At 33.0% G+C, this 17,243-nt stretch overlaps 1 protein-coding gene across 1 annotated transcript in view; it reads right to left on the bottom strand.

Annotated features, from left to right (window-relative positions):
* Nucleotides 1–516: 516 nt before the first annotated feature.
* The window catches only part of CCDC172 (coiled-coil domain containing 172), a 67,967-nt gene continuing 51,240 nt past the window's right edge, over nucleotides 517–17,243 (bottom strand). The window contains exons 6-8 of the mRNA XM_053585145.1: nucleotides 17,037–17,139; nucleotides 3,413–3,500; nucleotides 517–1,663 (exon numbers count right to left, since the gene is read on the bottom strand). Of these exons, the coding sequence (XP_053441120.1) occupies nucleotides 1,625–1,663; nucleotides 3,413–3,500; nucleotides 17,037–17,139 (230 nt within the window). The 3' untranslated portion in view covers nucleotides 517–1,624. The remainder of the gene's footprint in view (nucleotides 1,664–3,412; nucleotides 3,501–17,036; nucleotides 17,140–17,243) is intronic.

Genomic DNA, 17,243 nt, shown 5'->3' with positions numbered 1-17,243 from the left:
CTGATTCTATTATTGAATATTTAATCCAGATAATCTATATAGCACACATGTGAAAGAACAGTTGTATCAGTAAGTTTATTCTGCATATATGCCAGTGTGTTAGTTATACAAATAGATGGTATACCTTTGGAGTTCACATTAATATTTTAGCTACAAAACCGTTAATGAACAAAAATTACCAGTAAGTAAAAAACACTTTCTGTACAAACTCAATCTGCATGTTAATAATATAGTACATACATATAATAATAGAGATTCATAAAATGAGGAATGTGGGTAGATAAATGAACTAAAATAAGACAGAACTGAAGTCGTGACTAATCCCAATAACTATTTCAACTTTGTATTTGCATATAAAATAAATTGCAATTCCCTGGCACCATTAATTTTTTCTTCTTAAGCAAAAATAACATCATTAATTTAAATATTTAAAAAATAAAAATAGAAATTACTTCTAAAAATGCATATTATTTGAAAAGAAGGCAATTGCTACCTATCCCAAAGGAGTGTTTTAACTTTGCTAATTTTTAAAAGATAAGAGTGTTAAACAACTTAAACAAAAAGCTGTGTCAAAATAAGACTTGCTCTGAAATAAGATTTCTTGGATTCTGCTTAGATAGACCTTAACATCAGTAGATATAAGGCATTTGTAAATATTTCATATTTGACATTAATTCAACTATAACCGCAAAAGACAACATGGTTCTAACATTAGCACTTGGCATTTTGAAATATATCCCCAAGTAAATTTTGTTCCCCTCCTTGACCTACCCTAATCTAGGGCTTTGTTAAATCGTTTTGATATACCAAATCTTAGATAACAGACTTTCTATGTAGTTAGGAGTGCTAACAGCAAAAAGATAAGTAATGTTGGAAATCTGGTAGCAATACAAAGTTTGATATAACCATAATACACTGTTTTCAGTTGCAGTGCTTCAGGCCACCAGAGAAAATGAATACTGATGGCTGTAAGGAAATTATATACCTCCCCAGTGGATAACTTATTTCATCCCAACCAACACTGGCATTAGGAAGAAAATTGGCAGGCACAAACTGCTAAAAAAACAACTGCAGGTGCCCCAGACTTTAACTCTAGACACACAGGGGAAAGCAGAAAAAACTGGCTATGGCAGATGAAGGGTTTCAGAGGATCTCTGTCAACAGACATCTTATGATTAGAGAAGGGTTCAAATGAAAGTAAGCACCTGTGTTAGTAGGTGCGTCTGTTGGCAAAAATGGCATCAACAAAAAATTGGGTCAACAAAAAAATTGGGTCAATAATCTGAGCATTTCCACCTACATGCGTTTGACTGGACCTATGTAAAGCTACAACAAAGAATGAAAAGTATAGTCAGCAGAACATAAGAAACCTGGGAACACAGTACCTACTACTTTGTCCTTTAGCTTTAGAAACAAAATCAAACCATACAAGAATTCAAGTTCTAGTGAGCAACAAAGACAAAAAATACTATTAAAGTGCTAGTAAATTAATTCTAGGAACTTTGAATATTCTGAGCCTCAAGTTCTCCACAAGAATCTGTTGTAATAGGTACCATTCATGTATCTTTCACAGAGACGGGATACTAAGATGCCTTGATCAGGTCTCAGATGGCTGATCAATTCTCTAGAAGTTGTTTTTATGAAGATTTTTCTGTGCCAATGTCTGGAAAGAAAACATGTAATAACTATTCATAGGGACAAACAAATTCTTAATAAAAGAATTATATAAAATTTATCTAAATTTAGCAGAACAGTAACTCTTGCAGTTCTAAATTTTGCTTTTAACCATGGAATACTATGCAGCCTTAAAGAAAGATGGAGACTTTACCTCTTTCATGTTTACATGGATGGAGCTGGAACATACTCTTCTTAGTAAAGTATCCCAAGAATGGAAGAAAAAGTACCCAATGTACACAGCCCTACTATGAAACTAATTTGGGACTCTCACATGAAAGCTATAACCCAGCTACAACTTAACAATAGGGGGAAGTGGGAAAGGGAGGGGTGGGTAGAGGGAGGGGGATCGGTGGGATCACACCTGTGGTGCATATTACAGGGGTATTTGCGAAACTTGGTAAATGTAGAATGTAAATGTTTTGGCACAGTAACTGAGATAAGGCCGGAAAGGCTATGTTAACCACTGTGATAAAAATGTGTCAAATGGTTTATGAAGCGAGTGTATGATGCCCCATGATCATATCAATGTATACAGTTATGATTTAATAAAAAAAATATAAAAAAAAAAGATTTTATTTTTTGAGTCAGAAAACTTACTTCATCACCCGTTGTAGAGTGCTATGGCTTTGCAGCTCACAGCAACCTCAAACTCGGACTTATGTGGTTCTCTTGCCTCAGACTCCCAAGTAGCTGGGACTACAGGTGCCGGCCACAATGCCCAGCTATTTTTAGAGATGGTTGGTCTCTAACCTGTGAACTCAGGCAATCCACCTGCCTAGGCCTCCCAGAGTGTTAGGATTACAGGCGTGAACAACTGAAAGATTTTACTAAGACATAAATTCAAATATAATGTATTAGAATATTTTTAAACAAATTTTTTTTTTTTTTTGTATTGCCCTCGGTAGAGTGCCATGGCATCACACAGCTCACAGCAACCTCCAACTCCCAGGCTTCAGCGATTCTCTTGCCTCAGCCTCCTGAGTAGCTGGGACTACAGGCGCCCACCACAACTCCCGGCTATTTTTTTTTTTTTTTGGTTGCAGTTCAGCCAGGGCCAGGTTTGAACCCGCCACCCTCGGTATATGGGGCCAGTGCCTTACCAACTGAGCCACAGGTGCCACCCTTAAACAAAAATTTTTACAGAAAATAAACATAAATGTTATGTTTTAAGATACTTAAAAGCTATCTATGTCTTCTAAAAATTAGAGTATGTAAAATACTATGTTCATTTTATAAACAAACAAAGTAAGAGGTAAAAGCAATTTAAAGTGTGCCCACATAATTTGAAAGTAAGTTTCTAATAATTGACTTCAAGGTTTTTCAGATCATAAAAATATATGATAAGAAAGTTTTAGTATCAAATATAATAAAAGTATAATTTATGCCTATCAAAAACAAAAAGGTTTTAAGTATTATGATAATTAAAATTCTTCAGTGCATTAATTCTCTAATAATAGTTTTAGTCATGGAAAAGTCGGGAGGTCACATCTAATTTTTTTAACTTAGTTTGAAATTATACATATTCTCTTTGAATATACTTTGCTTTATGTAGCACCTAACTCTTCAGGAACTCAAAATACTTCATATATTTATATCCTGACTTTAGTTTTGCTCATTATGCTTTCTGGTTTTTGCAGAGGGACAAAACACTAGTTCAATGAAATGTATACCAGTAAAACTATTCTTACCAGTAGTTAAAATACTACTGAACATAAGTTAATTGATGATGGCTTACCAGCTCCAAAAATTCTATTTCTGATTGGAGAGCTTCATAAACACTTTCCAAGTCATCTTCCTTATACAGTTCTAATTCTTTTTTAAGTCTAGTTTAAAGGTAAAAATTCACCCTGTTAGTTCAATAATACACTATTTTACCATAAATTTTATTACACAGAGAGTGACAGTTTTGTGGGGTCTATAATCATAATTTCAAGTTAGAACCAAAGTTTTTGGAAATTGAAATTCTCTAAAATTCAGTAAGAACTATATAAAATTTTGAGAAAGAAATGTTTTATAAAGAAAAAAGGTAGACTCAATAAATAATAGACATTTACTAATTTATGAAAATTAGAAGAGCAACATAGGTTAGTGAGAAAAAAATAATGCTACGTATGTGTATAAAAGACCTCTGTTTTAGTCCTGACCACAAATAAGCTGAATAACCTTGGTTAAACATTTAGCTCATCTGACTCTCACCTGAAAAATTTTAAGTATAGAAAATACATGACCTGTGAATTTCTTTATAAAGTTAAACTCTAAAAACTTTATAATATGTGTATACATACATAATTAAAATATATTTTAATTTGGAAGTAAGAAAGCAGCATCAATGTTTCTTTTCTCCAATTAAGTCTTTAGTCCTTTGAATATTTTGAAACTTTTTAGCAGGAATAAAGCACATAATTTTTTCATACCTTTGGGGTCACAAAAATAGGCTAGAGTTGAAGAGGTTAGACTTGGTTTTATTTACCTTCTAAGTAAAGGGAAAAAGGTTTGGACTTGTTAAATCAAGTTTATGGGAGATCACTGTTTGAAATGACCAAACTAGAATGAAGTTTCTGGATGTAGATGCCATGTAGCTATCTTTTTTTTTGCAGTTTGGCAGGGCTGGGTTTGAACTCGCCACCCTCGGTATATGGGGCCGGCGCCCTACTCACTGAGCCACAGGTGCCGCCCCACCATGTAGCTATCTTTAAAACAGGCATATTTTCCAAAAAGCAGGAGATTCACAGTGACAAATCAAAAAGGGCACTTGAACCAGCAGTAGGAAGTCCTTTCAATATTATCACTGTAAGGAAATTAACTTAGAAATGACTCTAAAAAAAGACGATTAAATATTTATACTAATTTTTTTGCATTTTTGTTTTTTACCAGGCTTCAAGTGACTAAGAAGCATGAAAATATATGGGTAAAGTAATGAAAGATAAGGGATATTTTATTAAAGTCTGTTTATGTATACTCATTTTGGTGTTGGCTCTGTCTTTAATGATAAAAGTAGGTCCTGTCTCCCTGGTATAAGGTAGGAACCTTACTCAAAGGACAATCTACTTTTAGGCATGTAAAGCCTAACAGGGTAGAGAACTCTTATTGCATCTGTTGAGTCTTAACTGCCTTTAGGTCAAAATAATTCTTATGCCAATGTTGCATAATTTTGAATTGGCATATTCTGATATCTCTCTGGGAAAACTCAGATAGGCAATAGAAATAATAAACCTTAAACAAATAGTTAACAATATTGTTAATATCAAATAAGTTTGATAATTATAAATATACTCAGGAAATTTATTGTCAATATCAGCACTGGCTTCAAAACATTTTTAAATTATTTTATGTCTACATTTAATGTGGAAAATAATAAATATTCTTTCATTTCTAACATTATGACTGACATTTTTTTTTTTTTAAAGAAAATCATACACAAAAGCCATCAGCTGTGGCAAGACAGGCAGAGAGCTAGAGCCTGCACTTTAGGAGCTAGGGGGAAGAAGCTGCCATAAAGATGACACTAAGAACAGCATCACTCTCCCAAATATAAACAACTCTTGGGACAGCAACAAGGTGATATTTAGATTACTGAAAACTTTGCTGAGCCCTTATTCTCAAGGGGAAAGAGGGCTTTACACCAGCAGCGTTCCCCAGATATCAGTGGGAGCAAAAAGAAAATCCCTTTTGAAGACAGACTTAATATATTTAGACTCGGAGTCTTCTCACAGATTGAGAACAATGAGCAATCACCAAGCAAAAATATAGAATGGCACTCAAAATAAGTCAGCAGAGTCAAGGCACAGATTATGCCTCTAATATATGATGAACTACAAATCCTAAAAAAAGATAACACCATTGGAAAATGGGTACAAAAGAAATAAAAACCAAAATGTTAACAGATATCCAATGGCTAATAAAAAAAATAAAATGGTACTCAACTTTGGTTTTGTTCAGGGAAATACAAAGAAAAGTAACAATGAAATACTACTAAACCTCCACTAGAATGGGTAAAATGAAAGATAGGTAATACCCAGTGTTGACAAGGATATGAAAAAAACTAGAACTTTCAGACCACTAATATAGGATATTGTCCATTTTTTTTTTTAACTTTTAACCTATGTCTTTTTATTTAAAGTGGGTTTCTTGTACAAACCATACAGGTGAGTCTTAACTATTTTATCTAATATCTTTATCTTTTAGTTGGTGTGTTTACATTAGTATAGTTATTAATATGACTAAATTAAAAATATAGCATTTTTCTAGTTATTGTTCCATCTCTTTTTTGCTCCTTTCCCTCTCTTTTCATCTACTTTTGGATCAATTATTTTTCATAATTGCATTTTACATATTCTCCTCTCTTACTATTTATACCTACAGTAGTCCCTCCCTATCCATAGGGTGTATGTTCCAAGACCTCCACTGGATATCTGAAATTGCAGATAGGACTCAACATTATACTACATACTATACATTTTCCTGTACATACATACCTATGATAAAGTTAAATTTACAAATTAGGCATAGTAAGAAATTATCAACAACAATAATAAAATAGAACAATTATAACAATATACCATGATGACAGGTAAATGTGATCTTTCTCTCTCTCTCTCAAAATATCCCAGTGCCCCATGATCGCATTAATGTACACAGCTATGATTTAATATTAAAAAAAAATAAAGTGATAGGTAAAACTTATGAAGAACATTTTTAAAAAATCTCAGTGCACAGTAATCTTAGCAACCTCAGCATATGGTTTTTTTCTTTCTATATTCAGTCAAAAACTTTCTCCTTTTTTCTTCAAGGAAACACATTACAGCTTCTCTTTGGCCTATCCAAATAGACAGCATCATTACTCTGGTGCTTTGGGGCCATTATTACTTAAAATAAGGATTACTTGAACACAAATATTGCAACATTTCAATAGTCAATCTGATAACCTAGATGGCCACTAAGTGACTGTTAAATGGGTAGCATATACAGCATGAATATGCTGGACAAAAGGATGATTTACAGGATGGGGCAGGATGGCTCAGGATTTTTATCACACTACTCAGAATGGTATATAGTTTAAAACTCATGAATTGTTTATTTCTGGAATTTTTCATTTAATATTTTCAGACTGGTTGAATGCAAGTAATTGAAACTGTTAAAAGCGGAAACTGTGGATAAGGCAGGACTACTGATTTTTAAAATTTTGTTATTATTGCACTTGAGTTTATAACACATTCTTCAATTTATTTCTGTGTACTCTCTTGCGGGATAAGAACCTTAGAATAGTGAATTTCCAATTTCTCCCTCCAATTTTTGTTCTATTACCATTACACATTTTTCTTTTTACATATGCTATAAGCCTAAGATATCTTGCTACTCTTTTTTGCTATAGCCATTTATCTTGAAGAGCAATTAAAAATGAAAGAAAATGCTTTTGTATTTATCTTCATTTTAACTCTTTCTGAAACTCTTTTATATCTTTGAGTAGCTCCAGGTTTCCATCTGGTATACCCCTTCTTTCTAAAAAACTTACCAAAAACTTGCCTTTTTTATAGCGTAATCTGTTGGCAAGGAATTCAATCATCTTGTGTTTGTCTAAGAATATCTTAATTTTCCTTCATTTGTGAAAGATATTTTCAATGAGAATTCTGAGTTGACAGCTTTTATTTTCACTCTTTAGGATGTTATCACCTTATCTCTTCTAGTTTGCATGATTTCTGATGGGAAGTCTACTATAATTCTTATCTTTGTTCTTTTGTATAAATGTGTTTTTGTGTCTTGTCTTTTATGATTCCTTCTTTTGTGATTTTTGTCTTTTTGTTTTCCAGAGGTCCAAACATGACAAGTATACATGTTTGCTTTTTTCTTTTTTAAATTCTGCTTCGGGATATCTGAGCTTATTGTATTTGTGTTTTAAAATATTTCATTATTTTTAGCCAGACATGGTGGCTCACACCTGTAATCACACGACTTTGGGAGCCCAAGGTGGGAGGATCACTTGAGGCTAGGAGTGTAAGATCAGCCTGAGCAACACAGTAATACCTTGTCTCCACAACAAGTTTTTTGAAAAATTAGCTGGGCACAGTGGCACACACTTATAGTCCTAACTACAGAGAATTACTTGGGCCCAAGAATTCCAAGGTTGAGATGAGCTATGTTTAGGCCACTGCACTCCAGCCTGAAAAGGGGAGACCTTATCTCCAAAAAAAATAAAAAAGAAAAGAAAAATAATCCACTTGTTTTTGTAATAAGAACCATAGGAAAGATGGACAAGAAACTAATGAAAATGGTCACTTATAGCAATGAGTGAAGCAGTGGAATAGTTACAAAATGGAATGAAACTCCCTTGAGTATATTTTTTACATACTTTTGACTTTGAATTATGCTGATGTATTACATAATCAACAAATAAAAATTAATCAATGAAGCTGAAGAAAAAAGAACCATAAAATTTGACACAAAAGAACACTTGAGTTAAACAGAAACAAACTTAATCACATTTCAAATTTAAAATCAGACAAAAAAATAATTCAAGTAATTTTTGGACATAGTAGTTTATATATCTTCAATAGGATATGTAGGAAGACAATAACAAGTACAAAGTAGGTTTGTTGTTAGTAGGATTATACAGCTGTAATTCTAAAATTATTTTGTGATATTGTTAGGATTTAGAAAATGAATAATTATGTTGATATTGTTAAGAACCAGAGTTTTCACTAGAAGCAAAATGATGGACATATATAATGGGAGGAGGAAAAGATAAACCCTGTCATTTTGGATTTGAATTGGAGATCAGTATAAATACAAAATTTTTTTAAAATAGTATTTTTAGTTCTGTCATTTATGGTGCTTAAAAGCAATGACATCCAGAAGCAATGAGCATATCCAGCACTCTGATCTGAGTTATTAAATATCACTCCCTTCTCAAAGATACTAGTGCCCCTTGAGGAAATGACCGGTTCCAGGATTGAGGTAGGTAATGCATAAGGTTAGCCTAGAATATTGTCTAAGGAAGGAAGGCAAGGAAGGAAGGGAGAAAAGGAAAAAGGGAGGAAGGGAAGGAAGGCATTCTTTAAAAAACAAAACAAAACAAAACAAAATGATGGGACACAGAAGTAAATTTCAAGGGGATGCGTCTGGTCAAATTTGCAACAATTGGAGCATCAAAAATAATAATTACAGTAATAGATTATAAAACATGAAATGAAAATAAATTAATGAGTCCATACAAATTTGTTTCTTAAAAGGAAAAATAAGGAAAAAAACCATTTTTTCTCTTTTTATAGAATTTTATCAACAAGTAAATGAAGAATGACATGATTAGAAAATTACTATTTTGTAGCCACCATGGTAATAGGCAATTCAGGGAAGAATCATTAGTGGACAATAAAATGATTAAGTGAAGGGTTCTTAGGAGAAAGGATATATACAAGGACTCAAAGAGTCACCACATGTATCATTTATTAATTACCAATGGAAAACAGTACTTTTCACTGGAGAAATCTGGCACACACAATCTTAACTAATGGGTCAAACCTAAAATTACCAATAACAAAACAAATATCTGATAAAAATAAACACACTATCACTTCCATGATGTTTTTTCCAAAAAAAGAAATGTTTAAGTTGAATCTAATGTCAAAGGAACAGACAGATCCAAAATGAAGTACATTCAATAAAACAACTATCCTTGGCTGGGCATGGTGGCTGACACCTGTAATCCTAGCACTCTGAGAGGCTGAGGTGGGAGGACTGCTTGGGGCCAGAGTTTGAGGTTATAATGAGCTATCATGATGTCACTGCACTCTAGCCCTGGTGACAGAGCGAAACCTTGTCTCAGGGGAAAAAAAAAACTAGCCTTGACACCTCAAAAAAAAAAAAAAAGTGTCAATGTTACAAAAGACAAAAAGCTGAGGAATTGTTCTTGATTAAAGGAGCTTGAAAGAAAACATTACGTGTTATCTTTCCTCCTTATATAATGCAAGGAGGAAGGGGAAAAAGAAGACAAGAAAGGAAGAGAGAAAGAAAAATATCTAATCATAAAGAAAACAAGATAGCAGAGGAAATATTAATATAGACTATATTGATAATATTGTATCAATGTTAAACTTATTAAGTGTGTTAATTTGTTTTGATTTTAACTGACACAAAATTATACATCTTTTTTCTTTTTTTAAAATTACGTCATATACACATAGATCATGAATACATTTATACCTTTGTGGGATTCAATGTGTTGATTATTTGTACAAATTGGAGTACTTACATCCTACTAATTAATACAGCTTTCACCTCATTTTATATATCTTTAGGGGGCATGGTATGATGTTCAATATGTGAATTATTTTGTATTAATCAAATAACAGAATTTAATATAACTACCACCTTATACATTTACCATTTCTTTGGAGTTCTGGGTTTTATCTTTTTAGGGGTGGGGTGTTTTATTTTGTTTTTTGAGACAAGGTCTTGCTCTGTGTCCTGGAATAGAGTACGGTGGCATCATCACAGCTCACTACAATCTGACACTCCTAGCCTCAAGCAATCTTCCTGCTTCAGCCTCTCTAGTTCATTGAGACAGAGTCAGGCTGGTCTCAAACAACTCCTGGCCTCAAACAATCATCCCAAGCATTCCTGTACCTCAACCTTTCAAAGCACTAAGATTACAGGAATGAGCTGCCGTGTCTGGCCTTTTTGTTTTATTACATTTTTTCTTGAAATACCGTAAACATATATTATCATTTCTTTACGAATAAAATACTTAAAATTCTCTCTTCTTGCTATTTTGAAATATATAATAAATATTGCTAAGAAACAAAAATGCTAACTATAATAGGAAATGATTGACAATTTCAACCACAGCAAAAATAGGAATTCTGTTCAACTACAACAGTATAAAGCAAATAATAAAAACCTATAAGCTAGGAGAAGATATTTTTAATGCATTAGCAGAAAAAAATCTACAATTGCTAGAAGTTCAAAAATTAAAAACAACTACGATTCAGTTTTTGAGAAAGAAAAATTACACAAATATCTTAATGGAAAAATAAATTGGAGGCATTTTACAGACTAGGAAAAATATGGGCCATAGACAGATAAAAAGATGCTCAACCACATAGGGCAATACAGATTTAAGATCACAAAATACTATCTTACGCCCATAAGATTAGCAAAAATTGGTAAGTCTGAAAACAAAGTATTGAGGAGATCAATGAGATCAATGAGAAATTCTATAATATGCTAATGGGAGTATAAATTGATTTAATCATTTTGGAAAACAGTCTGTCTTTAGCTTGTGAAGGTCAAAATCCACATACTCTACACTCAACAATTCCAACAGGCATATACTTTAGAGAAACTCTGCACACGTGCACCAACATGTATACATTACCACTGCCTATGATAGCAAATGACTCGAAACAATCCCCATGTCCAGTAGAAAGGGAAAAAAATCATGGTATATTTACATATCTATACTCACCAACATAGGTAAATCTTAGAAACAGTGCTGAATAAAAACAAGTCCCAGACAATACGATACCATTTATAAAACTCAGAAACAATAAAAATAACCAATAGATTGTTTGGGTATGAATATATGTGATAGATTATATAAAATATATGGTTTAAATTAAAATAATTATATAATGCAATAAAGAAAATGATAAGCAAAAAATAAAATAAATCAAATAAGTTATATAACACACACGCATAAGAAAATGAAATGCAATAAGGGACATTAATGACAATTGGGGTAAGGAAGGAAGTATGGGATAAAAAAGGAGCCACAGCTAATGCAAGTTATTGGTAATCTTCTAGTTAAGTTTATAGTTGCTCATTATTCTATGCGTTAAAAATTACATATAGTTTATAAAGGTTATTTTAAAAACTGGGGGAGAAATAGAATACCAGCAATAGTCACATGTCATTTAACAACAGGGATACATTCTGAGAAATGCATCGTTAAGGTGACTGTCATTGCACAAACATCATAAGTCCACTTACACAAACCTAGACAGCGCAGCTGACTACAAACCCAGGTTATGGGGTATAGCCTAGTGCTCCTAGGCTACAACCTGTGCAGCATGTTACCACACTGAATAGCATAGGCAATGGTAACACAAACAAAAGTATTTATATATCTAAACCTAAGAAAGGTACAGTAAGAGGATGGTATTAAAAATTATGAGACCACGGCCATCTATGACTAATGTCGTTATGCAGTACAAGACTATAAATGTGAAGTATATTGTGTTCTGAACTTTTAGGAATTTAATAGTAAATGGGAATTCTAAAAGAATGCTTTTTAGGAAAGAATACGTTATTAACTTTGAGCATTAGATGTTTACACATGAATAAAACACCTGTAATAAATATTTTTAAAGAATAAATGGAAGGGTAAACGCAGTTACAATGTACTGTGGATACCGCTATTAAAAAGTACATAAGGGTTCACTTTAATATATTTATTTTTTCCAAATAAAACAGTTGAGATCTTTCTTTCCACCACTTGCCCATGCTTCTCTTCAGTCCAAATGCACCACCGATTGTGTATGATCTTTCACACCTATCAGAATAGGATGGTGACCACTCTCCCTTTTAGCTACCTAATAATAAGAAGGAATGACTACTGAAATCAAGGAGGGCATTCAGAGCAAATTATAGGAAGTATTTTTCTATTCAGCATATAATCAAGCTGTAGAATTTAGATCTGCACTTACAGAAAAGATTGCTGTTGCTAGCTTTAAAAGGCTAGCTGATAATGGTATGAATATTAATACATTTACAGCTAGCCAAAGCAATATAATGGTAAGCAGATCTCATGCTTCAGTGCATAGGCTGATTGTCTACAGGAGTCAAGAAGGACTTCCCTCTCCCACTGCACGTAACTAAGGGCAGTTTGCACTGGTTGTTTTCACCTTTCTTTGAATCATCAAATAATGGCCAGGATGAGCCAATATTACTAGTTAGTTTAAGCGAAACTTATGTTCCAGGTATTTTTATGATTTCCTGCTCTGTTCCAATTTTTTATCTTTTTGCAGTTACTTCTCAGACTTCTAGAAAAGCCTTAACTAACATCATACTCTTTTTAGCTATAGAACCATATGCAACTACTAAGAAAGACAAACTTTACCCAGTCTTAGTACTCAATCTCAAATGCTCAAAAGAAAGACAAACTTTACCCAGTCTCAATCTCAAATGCTATTAAAATTTAGGTACATATCATTGCAGACTTCAGTTGCCATTTAATAGTGATTATAAAATTTTGTTTCCTAGTTTTTTTCTTTTTCTTAATGCTATTATATTACCCCTGTTAACTATGCATGCCAGTTGATACCATTTAAGGTAAATATGTGGTAGTCCAAGTGGTTACAGCACAGTTGGCCTAATCATTCATTTATGGTAGAGTATTTCAGTTGTTCTATTTTTCTACTATAAACAATATTACTATGAATACTTTTGTGCATAAAGCTTATTCTGCACCTATATTTTTTGCTTGATATACAGCTCATGAGTGGATTTATTGTATCAAATGACATAAACAATTTTAAGATGCTTATAATAATTTATATATATGAAATTACATTCCAAATATGTATTTGTAATGTATACTGCATCCAGCAATGTAGGCATCATGCCTGTACCTTCACTTTATGTTATGGTATCATTGACACCAAGGAATTTAGAAAATGATCACTGCAATGTTGTATATAGCTTATATAACAAACAAAATTATTTCAAAATCTAGGGGACGAATACGTACATTTAAATCAGAATATAACTTTGAAAGTAATCAATTGATTCTACCATCAAAATTTCCCCTGCACATACTTACAAGCTTTCATAACTATGTTATGAGCCAAGAATTCACAAAACAGGGTATCTCTATTAGCTTGAAGGCTACATAATCAATGCTGTAGAGACACTTCTGTTAGTGAATAAATGATGAAGTTTTACCAGAAAAGATGCAGAGTCAGCAGAAATCTTCAACGAAGTACATAGCTAAGAATCATCCTGGAATTAAATAGGGTTTTTCATACTTCATAAATGTTAAAAAGAGAAGAGAGAGAGAGAGAGAGAAGAGAAGAGGAGAAGAGAGGAGAGGAGAGAGAGAAAATACCCATTTGGTACAAACATACGATTATTTGACTAGTATTTTGCAGAAACTTTAAAACTGAGGTCTTGTTACATGTGTCCACTCTGAGTCAATTCCTGTTGGAAACAAAGGGTAAAGTAAATATAGACTACTTTCTAAATGTCTGTATTACAATTCCTACTCTACTAAATGATGCTCATTATAAATAACATTACAGAAATACTTCTGCAATTATTTAAGGCTACATTTATAACAATGTCTCTAATTGTGACTATTTGGAACCTCATACATCCATTAATGGGAGAATGCATAAATGTGGCTTCTCTGTTACAAAGGCAGAGAATGAAGTTGGTCAGTAAACATTAATGTGGAAAATGTCTACATGCTGCTAAGCAATAAAGCAAACTGAAGACCACTAAGTGTGATTTCATGATCCAATTTTGCCAAACACACACAGACGTGTATATATGTGTATACATGCACACATACAGATACAGATAAACAGATAAACTCAGCTACACAGCAAACTTTTAACAATGGTTCCATCTGGGGCATCAGAGCAAACTGATAGGAAGGGATATTTTGACATTTTACATCTTTGTAGGGTTGGAATTTTTATTCAATCAACAGACTATTGCCACAATTTATACATTTTTGTAAAATTAAAATTATATATGTATGTGTACATATATACAGCAAATTTATCTGCATATCTTTTAGAGGTTAAAAGTGTTTTAATACCAGATACATTTATGCCTTCTTATAATTCTAAGGACCATAAATGTGCACTCTATGGCCAACTAAATTGAATGACTTTTTCACCAAAGAAGCCACGGCACTGCTTTACCACTTCACATTAATGTACTTAAGAGTCTTTCAGTAGCAGGTGTATATTAAGTTTCAGGCAGTTTACATTGCAAATATGTTCTTCACAAAACCAAACTATCTTTAAGTGCTCAGAATGAAAATCTCATGCTGTTGACTTTGCAGATTTATTACTGAAACAAGTTTCCTGTTGCATTATACAAGCACAAATATATTTTGTTCCCATTATTAGCTTTGTGTTATTACACTAATCCTAAGACTGATACAGTCCTTTTTTCTGAAATCTTATTTTTTTTTTAAGACAGAGTTCTCTGATGCCCAGGCTAGAGTGCTGTGGCATTAGCCTAGTTCACAGCAACCTCAAACTTCTCAGTTCAAAGTGATCCTCCTGCCTCAGTCTCCCAAATACCTGGAACTACAGGTATGTACCTTCACATCCCACTAGTTTTCTTTTTTTTCCAATTTTTAGAACAGACGTGTCTCCTTCTTATGCAAACTATCTCAAACTCCTGAGCTCAAGCAATCCTCCCACCTCAGCCTACCAGAGTGCTAGGAATATAGGCATGAGCCACCATGCCTAGCTTTCCTAAAATATTTACACTTACCCTGTTTCCCCGAAAATAAGACATCCTCCGAAAATAAGACCTACTTACAGGAAAGATAAGACGTCCCCTGAAAATAAGACCTAGCTCATCTTTGGGAGCACACCTTAAAATAAGACACTGTCTTATTTTTGGGGAAACAGGGTAGTACTTGGTTTTATTCACACTTGGGAAACTTCTTATGAAACATACTAATAGGGGTACTAAGTATATATATAAATGAATTAAAAGTGGGAATTGATAAATATTGGCATATCATTTAACTGTTAAAATGCAATGAATGTGGCTGGGCACAGTGGCTCTTGCCTGTAATCCTAGCACTCTGGGAGGCTAAGGCAGGAGGACTTCTTGGGCCTAGGAGTTTGAGACCAGCTTAAGCAAGAGAAGACCCTGTCTCTACTAAAAAATTAGCTGGGCATGGGCATTGTGGCAGGTGCCTATACTCCCAGTTACTCAGAAGGCTGAGGTGAGAAGATTGCTTGAGCCCAAGAGGTTAAGGTTGCTGTGAGCTATGACCCCATGGCACCCTACCCAGAGTGACAGAGTGAGACTCTATCTCAAAATAACAATAATAACAATACAAATAAAGAAAGAAAATAAAAATACAATGAATGGACTAGGTACATGGACTGATATTTTTTTCTATTCAGATTTCCTCTTGTCACCAATTGTAAAGCAAAAAGCACTTTCTAACAGACTTTGTGTGTTTAATTTGAACCCAGAGCAAATTCTTATGACTGAGTGATAAACCCACAAGATTGGACTTCATATTTGAAGCTCTTACATTATTAACTATAATGATACTAGTGGGCATCACCATTTTTAAAAGTGTAAAAAATTCAATGAGCAGATTGTCATTACAGAAACTCATTCTGCATCACACATATCACCCAAAAGACTGATATTTTATTCTTATTAAAACATAACATAAAATTCAATCGCAAATATTTCCTCCCAATCTACTACAATTATGGCCTAAGGCAATATACTGCTAATATGAAGCATCTGTTCAGCACTAGTGGACATATTTCCTATACGATTTATCTGAAAAGAGGCTTCATTTGCTTCTTAATAGATCAGTAATGAGGTTTCTTTTCTTATATTGGGCCTAGAAAGCATAGGAACGTCTTTAAAATTAAGCCAGCAAACATAACACTGAATTACTAATAAATAATAGTTAAATTAAAAACTCAAGGTAGTCTGTCCTTGTATTTGTGACTACATCATTTCAAACATCAACCATTATTTTATTATCTAAATGTATAAAAAGCATCTAAATACTCGGTACAGAAATTACATTTTCATTTTTTTAGGAACAAAACCAGAGTAACAAATTTCTTTTTTTTTTTAATATCTCTCTGAATTTTATTTCATTTTATTTTATTTTATTTTTTATTATTAAATCATAGCTGTGTACATTAGTGCGATCATGGGGCACCATACACTAGTTTCATAGACCGTTTGGCACATCAGAGTAACAAATTTCAAGTAAAACATTGTAATTTTCCCTTGGAATCTAAAAAGATTAAAAATAATTTCAATTATTTGCTCCCTAACCCCCCACCCCTCCCCAAATTTTAGGAATGACAGAAATAAGAGTTACCTTTTGGGATGAGAATAACACAAAGTCCATGAGGTGTATGAAATGGTAAAATAGATTTCAACATCATTGACCCAATGCATTATGAATTTACGTGTAGCACTTTGTAAACAGTGAAGTGTTTACTTACTAGCATGTTTTAAAATATAGATAGAAGGAAATAACATCTTCATCTGGAACTTTTAAATAAATCCGAAATCTATTTAACTTGAAAAGTTACCAGATTTTATACCAAAGTATAATAGGCAACTCTTACCTTAAACAATCTGCATCATTTTGAGGCTTTTCACTGATTTTTATTTTTTCTGCCTCTAGGTATTTGGTAGTATAAATGGATTCCTTCTCTTCATTTTCAAAAGCTGAACAATTAAAAAATTCTTATAATTAAAAAAATACATGTTATCTTTACTCATAAGAACAATATTCTAATTTTTGGTGCTTATGTGTGTATTGTCTACTCTAA

Source organism: Nycticebus coucang, chromosome 3 (assembly GCF_027406575.1).
Source record: "Nycticebus coucang isolate mNycCou1 chromosome 3, mNycCou1.pri, whole genome shotgun sequence".
NCBI classification, from domain to species: Eukaryota; Metazoa; Chordata; class Mammalia; order Primates; family Lorisidae; genus Nycticebus; species Nycticebus coucang.
Note: the sequence above shows the minus strand (reverse complement) of the source record. Positions and strands in the feature narration are given on the sequence as shown.